This window comes from Coenobita brevimanus, chromosome 18, assembly GCF_032717465.1.
Source record: "Coenobita brevimanus isolate Jiangsu-jjx chromosome 18, ASM3271746v2, whole genome shotgun sequence".
Lineage (NCBI taxonomy): Eukaryota > Metazoa > Arthropoda > Malacostraca > Decapoda > Coenobitidae > Coenobita > Coenobita brevimanus.
This window is the reverse complement of record NC_136971.1, coordinates 1193766-1212500: the sequence shown is the minus strand read 5'-3', so window position 1 is coordinate 1212500 and position 18735 is coordinate 1193766. Positions and strand designations below refer to the sequence as shown.

General features: G+C 41.3%; 1 protein-coding gene across 1 annotated transcript in view; it reads left to right on the top strand.

The window, feature by feature from the left end:
* The window catches only part of LOC145391374 (agrin), a 20586-nt gene extending 3063 nt beyond the window's left edge, over nucleotides 1–17523 (top strand). Inside the window, exons 2-10 of the mRNA XM_080265972.1 lie at nucleotides 373–479; nucleotides 1976–2120; nucleotides 3151–3303; nucleotides 8855–8998; nucleotides 10985–11143; nucleotides 11263–11415; nucleotides 12160–12351; nucleotides 15512–15649; nucleotides 17277–17523. Of these exons, the coding sequence (XP_080122098.1) occupies nucleotides 373–479; nucleotides 1976–2120; nucleotides 3151–3303; nucleotides 8855–8998; nucleotides 10985–11143; nucleotides 11263–11415; nucleotides 12160–12351; nucleotides 15512–15649; nucleotides 17277–17523 (1438 nt within the window). The remainder of the gene's footprint in view (nucleotides 1–372; nucleotides 480–1975; nucleotides 2121–3150; nucleotides 3304–8854; nucleotides 8999–10984; nucleotides 11144–11262; nucleotides 11416–12159; nucleotides 12352–15511; nucleotides 15650–17276) is intronic.
* The last annotated feature ends 1212 nt before the right edge of the window (nucleotides 17524–18735 follow it).

Here is an 18735-nt window from a genome sequence, read left to right as displayed (position 1 = left end):
ACTCGGTTAATTGCAGACTGAAGTTGCCTCTCTTCCATAATCCACCTTCTTTCTTATGGGGGATATGAAGGGAGGTGAGGACGTTTTTATAACTCACGCGGGTTACATAGGTAGCATTACCTGAAGGCACCTCATGCACCATGGGAAATTGCCAAATCAACCTCACTGGTGGCAATGGTACTTTGACAGACAATATTTGTGTACAGTAGATTATTTGGACTTCAGTGCCAGCCCAGAAGGGACATGAAGAAAGCAACATATAAAGACTTCTTATAGTATTCCAAATTATTATTATTATTATTATTATTATTATTATTATTATTATTATTGTTATTATTGTCTTTCCGCAGGTGCGAGTGGTGATGAAGACACAAAGGGTTGTACCACTGTGTGTCCCGCCAAAATCAAACCTGTGTGTGGCAGCGACGGTGTCATCTACCCATCCTACTGCCACATGATGAAGGACAACTGCGGCACACGTATGTACAGTCGCACACAGTAATGTCCCTTCATTTTTTATTCGAACATTTGTGATTATCTTGATTTTGATTTTAATAAACTGTATAGATATTTACGTCTGCAGCACTACAGTACATATCGGACATAAGTATCTATATATCCTCCCCTTTCTGAACCAGTCAGGGTGACTAGGTGACACTTTAACAGGGCAAACTGGGGTGGTTTTAAAAATTATCTAGCTGATATTCCATGGCAGTCTTTCTTCTCCACCGACATCAGTTCTACTCAGTCCCACATTAATGACAATTCAAGATAGTATGGAATTGTTCATACCTTGTCAACAAATTACTAAATGACTGGACTTCCCAAAATGGTTTGGCAGCAACTGTGCTAGAGCAACGACCCCCAAATCTCCAGCATATAATTCCGACATAAACTACCGAATCCCTCAGTCACTTTAGAATTGCTAGAAATCACGCAGAAGAGACGAAACGAAGTCTCCCAAGTGACAAGAAATGCGTCCATCTAAAACTGACACCACGGAATAGGGATAAGAAAGCAGATGTAATAACTTTCAGGATGGATGGGCACAAGAAATTGGGTGCGAGAGAGGAAGACAAAAGAGATGAATAACATGAAGATGAGTAAGAAAAGTATGGGAGAGTAAGAAAGATGAGGGTATACTAATTCTTGAGTAAGGATATTTGCTATTGAGACAGGCGGAGGCGAGAGAGAGAGAGAGAGAGAGAGAGAGAGAGAGAGAGAGAGAGAGAGAGAGAGAGAGAGAGAGAGAGAATGACTTAGGGGGGGGGGGAAATGAGTGATGTATATGGAAGGACGTAGAGGAAGATGTTATAGGATAATTGTAGCCTACAGTTGCGGACAAAAAGTAGCTCCACTGTGAAACTGTTATTTTTTTTTCCGGGGGGGGGGGGCTCTGAAGATCATTATCTATCTATCTATCTATTGCCAGACGCCATAATCCCGCACGGGGTGGCCAATGACTCTGAGTTATTTGTTTTACACGGAGGGGCACTAATCCTCCACCAACCCACTTGAAACTTAGGGAGCAAACATTGTTGAATTTATGAGGTCGTTTTGCACTGTCTCATAATTTATCGTGATGGTGTGTATTAATATTAAGGCGACTGTGTAAAGGTAGGGTAGGGATTTATTTTGCATATTTCATATTTTGTTTATGATTTATATAATTAAAAACCGGAATAGTTTGCCTCGATAACATACGAGTACAAGAGGATATTGGAGTCTAATGTGCAGAAAAAATCACTAAGGAAGAGGCGTTACGAAATATCCGACACTAACTAGAAATATTCGTAGACCTTGAACACTACCTTCCCCCGCGGAGGTACGCGTGATTGAGGAGTCCCAGTGCACCCAAGCTGAAAATGCTAAGGTGTAATATGCAAAAGAAATCGCTAAGGATGAGGTGCCACGAATCTTCCTATGCCACGTAGAGTACGGCTGTTATACCTGTGATCCCTGCCTTCCCCCACAGAGGTGCACGTGGTGGACGACTCCGAGTGCACCCGAGCTGACGGTGGCGAGTGTGAACACAAATGCACCAACACCTACGACCCTGTGTGTGGCAACGACGGACGCACCTACCTCAACCTCTGTATCCTGCGGGTCGAGACGTGCAGGTACGTTCAAGTCATCATTATATCCATCTATGGTTCGTCCACCTTGACATGGATATTTTCTTCTTTTAGCAGAATATTTCCCATTGTTTCCTGAAAGATTGTTACAGTACAGCGACTCATTCTTTCCACAACACGTTTTGACTAACTTCATGTTCTAGTTTTTCATTACTTATTATATCTGAACACCCAAGATCGAGATATGGCAGTTTTTGGCCAAGTTAAAGTAAACAGTGTAGTCGTAAAGATGATATATACAGAGTGAGCCATATATTTTAACCCGTTGAAGGTATATTGTGTGTGTTGCTGGGCAGTTCAGTCTGCTGATGCGAAGAGAACAGACGTAATGGCTGCCTCTTACAATTCCTAATCAACGATGTGTGTGTGTGTGTGTGTGTGTGTGTGTGTGTGTTTACCACGGTACTACAATGGTGTGTGTGTGTGTGTGTGTGTGTGTGTGTGTGTGTGTGTGTGTGTGTGTGTGTGTGTGTGTGTGTGTGTGTGTGTGTGTTTACCACGGCACTACTATGACGTACTAGTCTAATATACTGAAGCAGTTAAAAATGAAAGCAACATCATCGGTCTGAAAGGCTAAATCTCTTCTTCCTCCGCAGGTCCAGTGTGAAGCTTGGCCATTACGGGACATGTGTCGGGGACGTCTTTTTCTTTGCCATTTTTTCCTGTTATTTTTTCCTTTTCGTTTTTTTCTTTGCTATATCCTGACGATGTTATTCAGCCCAGGGTAGACTTTGGAAGTGGATTTTGGATTTTTTAGATGCAGCTGCCGTAGCCCCTTCACCCAGTAGATCACATGCCCCTCAAGACACGTAAATCATGGCTTGAAAGTGTGTAGTAGAGCATACATAAATACACACACACATACATACATAGCCTACATACATACGTTCAAACATATATACATGCATCTAAGAGTATTTGTTGAGCTGAGTAAATTCGTCTGAAAATGGCAGGAATAAAACATAGAAATACATCCTGGAGTTACAGTGTTTATTTTGTTTCGTGTGCATGGCAGGTCTGGTGTGAAGTTCGCGCATTACGGAGTGTGTGCCAAGGCCGACAAGGACTGCCCCGCTGACTGCCGCTCCGCCCCTGAGGATGGTCCAATTTGCGGATCCGACGGCAATGTTTACAACTCCACCTGCGACATGAAGTACAGGACATGTGGGTAAGTGAGAGAGAGAGAGAGAGAGAGAGAGAGAGAGAGAGAGAGAGAGAGAGAGAGAGAGAGAGAACGGAAATCTGCAGCCCGGGCACGTCATTTGGGGATTCAGTCTTGCTTCTGCCAGACGATTTATTCAGCCTAGGAGAGTACCCTGACAGCGAAGGGATTCATGAAGGCGATACCAAACTCCTCTTGTCTGAAAATGTCTTCAAATTTAAATAGAATCGTCTGAAATAGCAAGAAAACAGTACTAAATAGGTCGTCGCATTGAAAGGGTTATTCTTGGTGGAGTACCATACAGCCTGGGACAAAAGCTGGCCTAGTTTTCCGTTGCGTCTGTTTCACACTTAAATCACGTCCATCACTTTCCTACATGACACATTATATCAGTCATCTGTGGGCAGCTGTTTCTCAGCTATGCGAGGCTTATATGTTATTGTGATCGATATGATGCGTCAGGAAGGAAAGTGACGGACATGCCCCAAGTGTGAAGTATACATAGTGAAAGAGTAAGTGAAATTTTGTTTCAGACCGTAACGCATTTCTTTGGGATGATAATCATGGTGGAGGTTTGTTATATTTCTTTTATATAATATGCATGTGTCCTTCCTTGAGGGCCTTGTCACACCGAGGTCAGGATCAAACATAATTCCGACGCAGATTGTCTGATCTTGTTGCTACGTCGGGGGAAACACTGGAAGAATACCTCATTTTACTTGGTCACGTTCTGCACATTCCGTTTCTCAGTGCCGAACATAATGTCGATGACAGTGAAAAACGGGGTGCCTGGAACGTGGCTTTATGAACCTGGGTGTTCTTTCTGCTTTCACCCTGGCCTACACGGTCGATCAGTTTGCACCAGAATATATCCAAGTCCAACCACAGTGTAACGAGGCCTTCATACTTGCCAGGGATACTAGGAACATAAGAATGCTATAGGGAGTGAGGAGCATTGTCAGCGTAACCTGACCTAACGTAAAACAAAACAAAAACCTATCCAAACCTGACGTAACCCAGGCTTACCAGACTTAACCTAACTTTAGTCGAATTTATAGAAATAGCTAGGATAATATAATATAAGGTCATAAAGTCCTATAGGTTACTTAATATAGGGCAGTGAGGAGCGGTGTGTGTCAGTACCAGCCAGATTGCTGGACTCAAACGCCTCCCAGCCACCTCCACCAAACGGTATTTCCACCTCTACTCCCGCCCCTCACCCTCGGAGCTCATGTTTACCCCGGCTTTTTAATTTTTTTCCTTATATGGTCCGGACAAAACCTAGGCGAGCTTCCATTCACAAACACTGAAAAGTTTATGACAAGACTTACGCTTCATCACAGTGTAATTCATTTATGACACCGAACTTTTACGTAAATAACCAAGGATAAGACTGAAGAATGTTGCTTTGACAGGTAAGGTCCCGTTAAGCTTGATTTGCATTTAAAATTGATGCGGTCCTGCTGTTAATAACTCCAGAATCATGCATTTCTGCCTCTTTATGCTTATTACTTTGACATTCAGGTTTTATTCCATAATTTAAAAATGCATTACTGTATTATAGGCCTTTTAGATAGTTCTGTTTGTCCCTTTGATTATACTAAGTTGTAGTCTAAGTGGCTTTAGAGATAACGAACACTTCTTTAACGATTTATTCTGCACATTACAATTCAGTATCTCTTTGAACTGATGCACACCATGTCGATATTAAAACTGTATTTTTAAAAACATGCCAACGAATCTTCAGATGTAATACGCAATTTAATTCACAACTTATAAAGTGTTAGGTAGTCTCCTGTGCCACTTACAACACGGTTCAAGTACGCGGCATTGAAAATACTGGTGGTCAGATCAAATGTTTATCTTCCCAGGCCAGTAGGTTAGGTTAACGCCGTAGGCAAATGTCAACTTTTACCTAAGAGGAAAAAAAAAAAAAAAGATTCTCCCGGGTTTGGCTTTAAGGGTCATATTCTGAGTGGCATGGAAGGCTTCGTAGGACCTTTCCCTTTGCGATTCATTTTGCATATTACGCCCAGAAATTCTATTATATTGATTATACCGTTTAGTACCGACATAGCTTGCATTAGCAGCATGTAAGAAGATACTGAGGGGCAATGTGCAGAGTAAATCGCTAAGGATGAGGCGTCACGAAATCTCCAAAGCCACTTAGAACAGGATCCTAACACCTTCAGACCAGTGACGTCATTTTAGTTCCAGCTGCTAGGACACGAATTTATATATGCCAGCTTTAACCAAGCAAAAAAGAAACGCTTTCCTCTTCAGGGATTCAGTTTTACCTCCCACTCCATGTTTTTTTTTTTTTCCTCTTCTTGTCTCTAGGGACGTTAGATGCAGCCTAAATTAACTCTGTCACTTCCATAGGTCCTTCATGAATAGAATGAAATCGTCTAAAGTAAAATGAAATCGTCTGAATGCAGCAAGAATAATGTGAGAAATACGTCGTCGGACTGAGGACGTCACTTCTATTTCATTCATGCTGCTTTGAGGCGATTTTTTGTTAGTATAGGAAACACTTAGGTAAAGCGTCACTTCTGTTTCATTCTTGTTGCTTTGAGACGATTATATTTAGCACAGGAGAGCACTCAGATAATTGAGAGGTTAGTGTTTGCGATATTTAGCCCTTCCAGTCTGAAAAGTCTCTCCTGAGCTAGCAAGAGGGAAATAAGATACAAGTCCTGAGGCACAGGGGGTTAACAGTACTATTCAGCAGCTTGTTATATGAGGCGGTAGTTCTGGAGTATAAAATTCAGGTAGCTACAGTCATGGACAAAAGTTCTCCGGCTGTTTCACTGCATCTACTGTACTTCACACGTAGGGTATGTTCGTCACTTCCTCACTATCACATGCTTCTTAAGGATCATCTTGTGTGAGCAGAGAATCATACCAAACCTATTTCAGCTATTTAGCAGTGGAAAGTTATAAGTAGGAGGAATGGAAGATAATGCAAACTTTTTTCTATACTATTCCCTGTTTTTATGCTTCGTATGTGACGAACGAAAATCTGTGTCAAAGAAATCTGTACTCACGACTTTGTGCCTCGTTGCTGTGGAGCGCGAGGCGTTGAACTGGCCCGAATTTCACAGACAAACTTACGCTATATCCCCTGTCATTATGAAGATTTGCTTTTGCGTGAAGAACAGGCCGTATGGGAAGAGTCTGACTTCTGCTTTCCTTAACCTTCTTGCGAAAACAAATCACAGTTACGACAGGGAATCGATCGTAAGTTTGTTTGCGAATCCGGGCCATGACTCGTCTGCCCTTCCCGCCCACACACACCTCCCACCCGGCCTCACTCTTTCTTTACACTGTCTGCTCGCATGCTTCACTGCCTGCCTGTGGTTTTTTCTTCCTTCCATTCTCTCTTTCTCCTTTTTCTTTGTCTCTCTGTGGTTCACTGCATGACGCCGTGTAGGATTGCTGTTGTATCGAGTCGTCTACATAACTAAAATATCGGCAGTTCATCGTTCTAGTAGGAGCGTTGGGTCCGTATTATAAGTAGCGTAGGGAAAATTGTATCACCTCTTTTTCTGATATTTACTTGCATATTACATCCTATTATCCTCTAAGACGATATTGTGGCGAACTGTACTGGAATCAGAAATATATGAATAACGTAAAAGAGGTTATCAGGGAGTAATATGCATAGTAAATCACACACACACACACACACACACACACACACACACACACACACACACACACACACACACACACACACACACACACACACACACACACACACACACACACACACACACACACAAAATGATCCCGGAAAGCCTACAGTGCAACCAAGAATTCGGTCCTTACTGCATATACCTGACGTAGAGGTGAGAGCTGGCCAGTCATCAAGAGACACCGGTGCGACCCCTCAGGATGATGGGGTTGCTAATGTGAAACACGTATTAGGCGGCCTTGACCCCTTCAGTCGGATGACCTACCTTTCATAAAACTGAAACGAATACAAGGCGATTTTGTTCAAGTTCTCGAGGACCACTAGAGGCGAAGGGATTAAGTAAGGCTATATCTAAATCCATAGCTTCGGAAGGCCTATACAAATCTGAATAAATCCATGTGATGATGGGAATAAAATATTGCAATATAGTCGGAGTGAAGTGGCTAAAAGAGACGCGACACCCGCTCTCAGGGATAATTTGTGCCTTTCTCGAGTGACATTAATCAGAGAGACAGGCATCAAGGAACAATTTGGAAATAAAAGGAAGGTACAATTAACCGTCGAGCGACTTTTGGCTGAAAGTCTGACGCACTGTTGTGAAGTTACCAGGGGCGCATGGCACCCGTCCGGTAGCCCACTCTCGCCCTACCCCTGGCCATCTCTCTAATGCTGCAGTTAACCGATGTTCTCAGTCCTTCACGTACGCAGCAAATTAGCTCAGTAACTGTCTTCCCAAGTCTGTATTTCTTTGTGCCTCTAACCTACAGTCTTTGAAACGCGATGTGTCTGGTATTTCGAAATGAACGTTTCTTGAATTCGTCTTTCATTTCTTCCTACTTTTCCGAGAAGTACAGCAGCTTTGCAAGTTCTGAGACTTGAGTTCTTTCTCTTTTGCCTTAAAAAAAAAAAAAAAAAAAAAACTCATTCACCTGCGATCAATTATTTTTTTTATTTCATTATTATTATTTTTTTTTCTTTAGAGAGAGAGGGAGGAGGGAGGGGCAGGGAAGGGGAGGAGGACGGGATACTTGACAAGGAGAAAGAAACTACAGATTCTTACTATGTGTCTCTTTCCATTAATAAAAACAGATCTTGAGCCTGAGAAAATTATCGCAAGTTATATTCGTTTTCAGGAAGGACAGAAAAGAGAAAGTATATATCCTGCCTTTTTTCTGCCAAAAAAGAGATTTTAGTTAAGACATGGAAATGATGGTAAGTTGTATGTGATTCCAGACCCTGGGTGACTGCTGGATTGGCGCAAGGGATGCTCCAACATCCACTACAACACCTCGTCCTTATTTTTTTTTATAACAGCGTCCATCCCATATATATATATATATATATATATATATATATATATATATATATATATATATATATATATATATATATATATATATATGTGTGTGTGTGTGTGTGTGTGTGTGTGTGTGTGTGTTTCAGGTTTTCTTGAAACTTAAAGGTATACTACTCCTTGTTTATGTGGGAGCATCCACCATCCGCTTATTCCATGTAATGCTACCTTCTGATCACTGCACAGTGAGTAACGAATCAGTTGCTTTCATGTAACCCATGCTGTGATTTACTACACTGGGTGGTACCATATAACTAACAAATAGATGCCTGATGGTCCAGTGGGTTCAGACGCCAGACCCATATTTTACCCATAATGAGCTTAAAACCAAGAGCGGTTGGATTTATTGTTCACATAAAGCCATTCATGGAAGAGCGATTGGTCATTCTTGTCTGAAATGACTGGACTAGTCCCCCCCCCTCATTGTAACTGTTTTTTCCACTACAACTACCGGTATTAATATTATCATCAGACTTATTTTTTTCTTCCCCGCCTCTCTTTCGCAGGCAGAGTGTGGTAAAGACACTGTTCAAGCATTGCCAGACGACCAAAAATTGCCAGGACGTGTGCTTCTATTCCTTCAAGGCTGTGTGCGCATCCGATGGCCGCATCTACAACAACAAGTGCCAGATGAAGATGCGCAACTGCGGGTAAGATGAGAAAGAGGACATGGAAAAGAGGAGAAGGTGGAGCAACTAGAAAAAGGACTGGGAGGAAGAAATGGCAAAGAGGGAGAGCAGGAACGAGAAAGAAGGGAAAGCTGATTGAATGAAAGAAGAGAAGTGGGTAAAAAGAAGAGAAGAATGGAGGGATGGTGAACAGGGAGATGTAATAATAACAGCCTGTAAAGAGAGGGAGGGTGGAAGATAGTAAGAGACAAAGTAGTTATTAAAACTGAAAGGAAGAGAAAACTGTTGAGGAGGAAAGAAATCAGTGGGAGAAGGCAAGAGGCAATAGACTACATGAAAAAAAAAAATGTACATATATAAAGTTTATGAGACGTCATAACCCCATTATTCCTAAAGGAAGTCATGAAGACACTTTAAGGGAGAAGCCCTTTTCTTTTCTTTACTGTCTCTCACACGTGCAGTGGAAGTAAGAGATGCGTCTCAGTACAGCTGCAGATCAAAGAAATGGGTGTTGTAAATCCATTGAACTTGTAAATTTTTGTATCAGACTCCGTAAAGTTTTCATTGACGCTTATGGCTTTGCAGGTTTAACCAAACCGGCACTGGACTCTGTAAGATTCACACATTTGCTGCAATACTGCTTTCTCCACTAAATTAACTTTGAAAACCTGCGTTTGTTAGTCTCACAGGAGTGAGTAGTGAAAAAGAGATGATCTCTCAGTTGGAGCCTCTATGACTTTCTACAAAGCTCACATGGATTTTTGTAATGATTGTTCATACGTTTAGTGATCGAGGACTTGTCTTTTTCATTTCTCACTGTGTGTGCTTTAGGAGTGTAAAACTAAGGGCTTTTTCCTAAGGTGCCACCACAGCCTAACAGGAGTAAAATAGGCGTACATGGGAGTCCTTAGGAAGTACAGAAAACAGGTGGGTTACTGGCTCATAACGAGGTTGCCTGTAGATGAAAAAATGAATCTACCAAAGATTTAACTAACGTATGTGAGACGAGGATAGAAAAGGTGAAGAGAGGCAGAGGGAAGGGAATGATGAAGAAGCAGGGAGGGAAGGAAAAAAAGAATGAGGTGGGAGAACAACTGTCGGGTAAAGTTGGTGAAGAGTGACAGCAGGGAAAAAAGGTCAGTAAAGGGTAAAAAGTAGGGGAACGAGGCAGGTAGGAGAAATATTAGGAAGAGCAGGGGGAATACTGAAATGCGAGAGAGAGAAACAAGGGGACAGAGTGAAAAAGAAAATTGACTGTTGTAAGTGAGAGAAGGAGACCGGTGAAGTTACACAGGAGGAAGAAGACAGGAGAAAATTGTGATGAAAATGAAGGAGTAGATGTGGGAGCCAGGGAATGGGGAACTGGTAGGTAAAAGAGAACACTAACGCGGATAAAGAATTCGTTATGAAGAAATGTATGGAGAGACATGGGTGGGTAAAAATAAAACACTAGCCGCATCAAAGTGTTTCGTGGTTTAAGAAACTATGAAAGAGTGGAAGAAAGAGGGAGACGTGTGAGATAAGCAATATTTTGACAGCATGAGTAATGGTCCTAGAAAAGCAAACACCTCCATTGCAGTGAATTTGTTTTTTCTGGATAAAATCCCACTGGGGACTGTGACAGCTAAGATTTAATAGAGGTGAAGCCTTTGACTGCATGGGTTTCTCAACTGAGCGGAAAATATTTTGGAGGATAATCAGAATAAGATGCCGATGCTGACAATGGAAGTGAAAAGGTGAAAGAGATTATTTGTATACAACTTTAAATTTTATCTTATTAGCCTCTTCAGCCCAAATATATATCTTCTACTTTTTTCTTAGCACCACCAGACGATTTTCTTAAGCCTGAAGATAGTTTTCAAACTGGAAGGGTTGGATATAAGGTTAATTATCCACTTCATTAATAGAGATCCTCCTTGAATAAAAGATTGTCTGGTCGTAGCAAGAAGACAGTAAAAATGTCCTCGGCCTGAATAAGTTAAGGGTTTGTTGTATATCCTCCGGCAGACGTCACATCTTCCAACTACCGATGGGTGAGTGTCGGCCACAACAGCGGCTACCCGGTGCTTGTCCCATCACATGCCAGGGCGAGAAGCCAGACCCCGTGTGTGCCTCCGATGGGAACGTGTATGACAACGAGTGTGACCTCAAGAGGCTCACTTGCGGGTACGTAGCTTAGTCTTAGTTTTCCAGATCGTCAGGCCATTGTAATAGAGAATAAGTTGCTTGATTTTTGACGCTCTCTGTTGCCGCAGCTCCTCCTCAGCATGCATTTGTTTGTGCAGGTCTCGTGTGTACCGCGTGAAGACTGAGAAGTGCCAGAGCCTCATTGAGAAGTGCTCGCGCCTCTCCTGCCCTACCTCTGTGGCCGACCCAGTGTGTGGCTCCGACGGCAACACCTACCTCAACTATTGTCTCCTCAACATAGCCACCTGCCTGTCAGTATTCAGAGTTATGGGACAGTGCTAATCTCTTGACTTCGCTGGCATTTCTTTTTATTTTATTCTTGTTGTCTATAGAGAATTTTTGTAAAGCTCAGATTTTTTTTTTTTTTCGGACTGGAGGGGTTGTATCAAATATAGCCATCATTAACCCCTCCACCACTAGAATCTCCAACTCATTAGCATCGTGTGGAGATAAAATAAAGCGAACCCATTTTATTCATCCTGTAAATTCCCTCAACTTCAAATGAAAATTATTGAATTTTTTTGCTTGTGTGTTCATTTTATTGATATTTACTGTCTGTGCTTAAAACATTTTACCCCCACATACTACAAGTTAGGCAGAACTACAAGTACTGTAAGGCAGGGCACCTTTGCACGTTTTTTTTTTTTTTTTTCAGCTTTCATCATCTATTATGTTGTTGCTTACATGCATACATTCCTTTATCAGTGTACCATTATCTTCATGCATGGTAATCTCATCTTTACAGTTCTCGTCGTATATATGTCTGAGAGGTTAAAGCATATTAATTTATTCACCAATGTATAGTTGAGGACAGAAATATTGCTCTATATATCTATTAGTCAAACAGTTATGAAACTCTTAAACAACATCCTGAAAAGCCTATTGGTCTCCGAAGATCACGTCACTAAGTTTTAAAAGTCAGTGCTCACTGTTTTATTTGTCATACTGGACTGATTCTGTATTTATTTCCGCAACTTTTGATGTATTCTCAATAGGAAAAATGTGGAGTTTTCCCACCGCGGGAAGTGCTCTGAGCCGGGGAGAGACGAGGACTGCCCAGAGTCCTGCCCTGACCCTGAGGGAGAGGAGGCAAGACAGAGTGGAGTGGACAACTACCCAATCTGTGGCTCGGACGGAAATGCCTATCCTTCTTACTGTATCATGAAGCAGAGGACATGTGGACAGAAGTGAGTTTGATTTATGGAGATGATCCGAATTTTACAAATTATGTGACAGTAAACAAAGTAATGAGTCTTACTTTGAAAAAACAGGTACCCTAACGATATACTGTGAGCAGTATAAAGAACTATAAAACAAGTATTTGCGTACTCAAAACATTATTTTTTTTCTGTGTAGGGAATCGTGAAGACACCTTAAAAGTAAGAAATGAACCTTAAACACTCCCGTTGCACACATGCAGTTGGGTTAAGAGATGCATCTCAACACAGCCACTGGTAGAGGAGTGGGGTGCTATAGCTTGACTCTGTCTGTAATGTCTCAAATATTTCCTTAAGATTTTATACATGTTTGTGGTACAAAAGTTCATTTGGTAGTACTGAGTTCTTCCATTCATTTGATCTACTTACCACACCATTTTTCACCATATCATGAATTCACCAGCCTTACAAGGAAGTGGCGCTGACAAGGAACCTACACGTGGTGGTGCTGTGCTTCCTGATAGAACGAAGCAACTGCACCGTCCTCCCGTGAGCCAAACCTCCTCATATATCCTTGTACCTCGTCGTGGGGTAAAACCCTGGTCTGACCCTGGTTAGGTGTCTACCACAATGGGATGCCTGTTCCCTGCACGGTGTACATACTGTTCTGTCCTGTAGGACGGCCCCACTGAAGCAGTAGTTTACTTGTGGTCGACAGGTCTGCTCGGCCGGACAGATAGAGGTTATGCAACAACAACAACAACAAGTCGTAAGGAGGAAGAGTGAGCTGTGACTGCTTGGTTGGGACACCTAGTAAGATGCCTCCGCAGCTGTTGAAAAAGGAAAAACTATATTTTTTTTACGTGGCAGAAAAGCTTTTTTTTCCTGGTAGGTTATAACAGCACCCCAGGAGAGAAATCCTATCATAAGAGGTGGATATAATGATGCATAATATTAGATTAAAAGTAAACAAATCACCGGGTTGAATTAAACGAGAAAGTTCAAGGGAGGAAGGTATGTGATGGAATTGTGTGAGACGAAGATGAGGGAAGGGAAGTGGATGAATGCTGAAGATCAAGTATAAGTACTAGTAGGCAGAGTAAAAAAAGGTAATTGGTATATAATGATGACTGATTAATGGTTCTGATTGTAATAACTCGTGGTTTATGTATACAGATTTGAGATGACAAAAGTGGTTTTGGATCATTACAAATGCACCTTGTGAATATATGAAGAGTGGGTATATTCAGAGAAGTTACAGAATGACTGGTGATGGTCTGAATGGAGAAATTAGCACGCGTCCAGAGCATGATGTAGTGAGATGTTTTGGTGTGCCCGGGGAAATGGGAGTTAAATTGTTGACTGAATGATATGTGTCAGGAAAGAAGGTTATGTGTAAGTAATTCAAATTTTAAACAGAAAGGGACGTCTGTGCTCATGGTATAGAAAGTGTACCGTGAATGTTGGAGCGTCTGGCAGTTAGGCCTAGCCTAGGTGGGTAGTGTGTGCGTCTGCCACTTCTCTTGACCTGTGTTCAGTCGCATCCAGGGCAAACATTTAAGAGGGTGTAGTGATAAGTCATTTCATGTCATTTCGTACCTCTGCACCCTGTCAAGGTTTCATCGATGTCATATGCAGACTCTCTTACCCACAAGCACAGCCACCACAAAACAATTTCCACTTGCACTTCTCACCCTATATTGCAAAAGCCTTCCACAGCTATACCCATGCGCGGGACAGTGGATGGAGATAGGCTGCTTCTTCAGTTACAGACAGTGGTATTCCACGGCCATATGGGTCAGTAAACTTTAAGGTCCCATAAAACACAGCTTGGACATGTATAATAGAGCCACCTACGAATATCAGGCATGTGCAAGCTCACCATTATTGTGCATAACTACACAAAGTAATTTGAGATTATTTAACTTGATACTGTGGTAGTAAACAGAAGGATGCTTCGGTATATTATGAATACGAGAGTTGTAAGATTACAACAATATGCAAAGTGAGATGAGAGGAGTACTGGAAAATGAGACTGAGCAGCGTAAACAGAGTGAAAGAATAAAACAGCAAAATAGACTATTAAGCAATGGCAAATGTGTATGAGCTTGGGCTAGAGGAAGTAAGGGTCTATAAACTGGGAATGAAAGGTAGAATGCTTAAAACGTGTGCAACTGCAGGGGTATCAGGTACTAAGACAGGGACACCATGGAGGAATGTGGGAGTAGAAAGAATACAGAAAGAGAAAAGGAAGAAGAGAATGGAGTGGATGTAAAAAAAAAAAATGGTTGAAAGAAAGGGTGAATATGCTGAGAACGAGAAGTGTGTTCAGAGATTTGATATGAGGAGAGAAAAGTAACTGAGAAACTTCTAGACACACCTCTGTAATGAGAAGAACTTATCAGCACACATCTGTGATGAACATTTTGTCATCCTGCCAAGAGTAAGCTTAGCAATGTAACATCATCATGTACTGTTCCTTGGGTCTGCGCAAATTTGTACAGCGGGGGCCACTTATTTTTTTTTCAGTTGTATCCCGAATGTGGGTACTTGTTTTTCTGGCAGATAAACCAAGTTCTGACTGTATGCAGTATTTCAGAGCGCTTTCCTTGAGCTGATTAAATCTGTTCACCACCCATGAATGGGGCAGTATTTGTGGGAGGTGATAGTTGACTCTTCATTTAGAGTAGCCTGGCACAAAGGAAGAAAAAGAAATCTAGTTTGTGGTACCCAAACCTGCTATCACTCCTAGGGTATATGGGGTCCAAAGTATGATTGGGTTATTTATATCCTGTGCGAAATTTTTACCGTTTTTCACTGCGGGGTGTGATTATCTGAGCGAACCTTGACACAATCGATGCTTCTGCTCAGGCGTAAACATAACAAGGCAGTGAATGTTCACTTTTCGAGGTCCTATAACTGATGGCCTAGAAAAAATTCCTAAGTTTCTAAATTCCCAACCACCGAGGAGCATGGGTAAGTTGAAACTCATGCCTTGTTACTTTTATAATCGCCTGTGGCATGTAACGTAATTAACAGTGAGAGGGGGGAGGCAGGTTATCTTGTGGTAGATAGCTAGCAAGGTTCTGGTAAGGCCCTGTCGACATAAGGGTGTTTTACCCCCGCACTGAGACAGGCTTTAATGACCCCCTTGTCTTCTTTAGACATTAATTCGTGTTCCTGTCATCAGAGTTGTTCCAGTAGCCCTGCACCACTGTGAGGCCACCAAGTACTGCTTTGCTCGCTGTGAGAAGGATCGGTACGCTGTTTGTGCCTCCGACAACAAGATCTACAGGAATGCCTGCGAAATGAAGACCAGGAACTGTGGGTGAGTGGCACAGCAAAGTTTCGATAAGAGAGTATCAGAGATCTGTATCATTAGGCTCAAGTGAATTTTTCACATGACATTCAGCATCAGATACTTGGAATGAATAAAATTTTCGCTGTATTTACTTATATATATATATATATATATATATATATATATATATATATATATATATATATATATATATATATATATATATATATATATATATATATTCTATTAAGTACTCAGTAAATGCTATCTCTGTCAGTCTGTTATTGTCTGTCTTAAGTCAGACGTCACAATCTCGGGAAGGGTGGCTACAAATGAACCGCCTCCATGTCATTTTGTCATCCGCCATCAGGATGTCCTTTCTCCAGCTCACACAACCTCACGCTAAATACTGTATACCAAATTGCCCGAAAGTTCCAGTGTTACCTTATAGAGCTGATTTGTAAGTTTCCCAATATTTACAGCACCTGTTGGGTAGAAAAAAAAAAAAAAAAACATTATGGAACACATCCTGACATATGAAGGACTGACTGTATTAATATTGTTAAGAAGTTGAGTATACATCTGACCTCTTAAAATCAATAGTATTAGGCTATACTCTTTTTACTCTGACTTGGCCTAAAATTGCCATCTGTCTTGAATGCTGAGTTGTAACCATAGATTAACACTAGAGTATGATGCTAGTCACAAAATGCCATAGAAAGGATGTAGGGCCGTAATATTGTCATTTTCTGACACTGAGCTGCCTGAAACAAGGTGCAACGGGACAGAAGTCGTGCCAAGTTAGTGTAAAAGGACTATAGTATTTATCTTTTTAGCGCTTCTAGTGTGAGGAGAAGAAAGTGAGACTAGAGGTGTAGGCCAGAGAAGCGAGGAAGATGTACTGCTGGATAGTTTTTTTTTTTTTTTTTTTTTTTTTTTGATATTAATCTGTCGACATGGATGGCTACAATTAGGAGCTCTTGAGTTAGAATGGGGGGACATAGAGAGAATGGAGGGAAGAAGAGTAACATCACCAGTACGAGAAGTCTGCACCTTGCTGAATGGAGGCAGCAACAGTAAATAAGACCCCGTCGATTTCAAGATATCGTTTTACCCTCTTCACTGTTGGAGATCTTCCTAGTGCTAAACAATACTGTATGGAGGTACGACAGAGAGAGAGAGAGAGAGAGAGAGAGAGAGAAAGAGAGAGAGAATCATCAGCTATATATATATATGTATAGAGAGAGAGAGAGAGAGAGAGAGAGAGAACTGGAAGAGTTAATGGAAGTTGTGTAGCCCGTTTTTTATGAAGCAGTCTTAAGCTGCCAAATATGGATTGACCAGCCACAGATAAATTGAGAGAAAAACTGTTGTAGCAAATCTCGTCACATAATCTGCACAGATTTGTTGCTGGGAGTATGTCTGGGTGGGGTATTCATCGGGGATTAAGTGTGATGTTCTATCGTTATTTACTACATCCGGACAGTTTTATTCAGCTAAGGGGGAGACTTTCTGATTAATTACAACTATTGTTCCCCTTAAACTACTTAAAAGTTCTTCAGAGCCGAGAAAAACAGTCTCATAATTGCAAGAACAAAATTAGAAAGTACATCACTGGAGAGAAGATATTAAACGGTTTCATATTCTTTCACAGCAAGCACATCTTTGAGGTACCCATGGATCGGTGCTTGGCTGGGTTTAACTTCATGCGGTGCCAGAGAATGTGTCCACCCATGTTTGACCCCGTGTGTGGCACTGACGGCAAAACCTACAGCAATGACTGCTTCCTCAACCTTGAAAACTGTCGGTCGCGCAGTCTCGGCCGCAGTTTGGTCACCAGAATTCATTTTGGCCAGTGTGGCCGACCCGTCCCTCAGGCCAAGCTCTATATGTTTAGGTAATTCTGTGTTTGGCTTGGCGGATAACACTTTAACTTGATTATGTGTTATGATTTTCTTGTGTATTTATTTATCTAACTTTTGTGGTAGTTTTTTGTCACACCACTCACCTCTTTTCTAATATCTTAAGATACTATTGAGTTTTTCATGTGACGTCATCAAACTTGAATTCCGCCATGACGGCAGAAATAAAGCAACACATAAAGCTGTCTGCACAGAGGACTTTTTTTTTTTTTCATTCTCTGCATGTATAGTTTAAATATGGTGAGCTTTTGCAGTGTCCACAGCTGTCATAATAGACATGATCAAGAGAAACACTTCTACAATTGCCGAAGGTGTTCGAAATCAGGTAGGAAAAATCCTTCAAACGAGTCTGGAGAGGAGACGCATATGGCTTGGTCGAGTGAAACATTGAACGCCAACTTAGAAGAGTACGTGGATGAGATTATTATTTCCCTGGTAACTGATACATTCATCTCGCATCGTTCGCCACATTTATGGATTGTCGTTGAAGCATACGGTCGTTTGCTTTCATAACATATTTCCCATTAACTTTGTGGCTACACGTTTCGAACTCACCCAAAAACCATCTAACTTTACCTAGTTCTTTTATATATTGTTTTCCTGCAAGCATTCTTGCCGAAAATCATCCTTATACTGTACACAGGACATCTAGACCGACTTTTCCATGCTTTGCTAATTCCTGACGTGATAAAAATTGAAATCTTGTAGTAGACTGTGTCCTGTATTGCGAATTCAGCTCTCCCAGTCACAATGGCGGCACATCGACTTGATGACGTTAGTGCAAACCCTAACCCTCTGTTCACTCAACATATCTTCCTTAATTTAAGTCATCGCATTCCCTTACCGTGTTTCCTCGTAATACTTTAGATATAGGCAACAGTGTATTCTGTTTACTGTATTTTCTCCTAGAAATTTGTGTTTAGGTAATGGAACATACACATGGTGTATATGAGATATTCACACATATCATCGGTAGTAGATAAGCCATTATATTTATTTTATCATTTTTAGTTTTTTGTTGCATTGTTCAAGTTTCTGTTGGTTCTTTGTTGTGTTATGTTCTAATAGTTTGGTAGTTTTATCAGTGCAGTATTTGCAGTCAGTATTGTAATGTTGTATTGTTGTATTCTGCAGTTTGTATTTATGCAGTAATACATTTGTGGACTGTTATTCATGGCGAATGAAAATGTG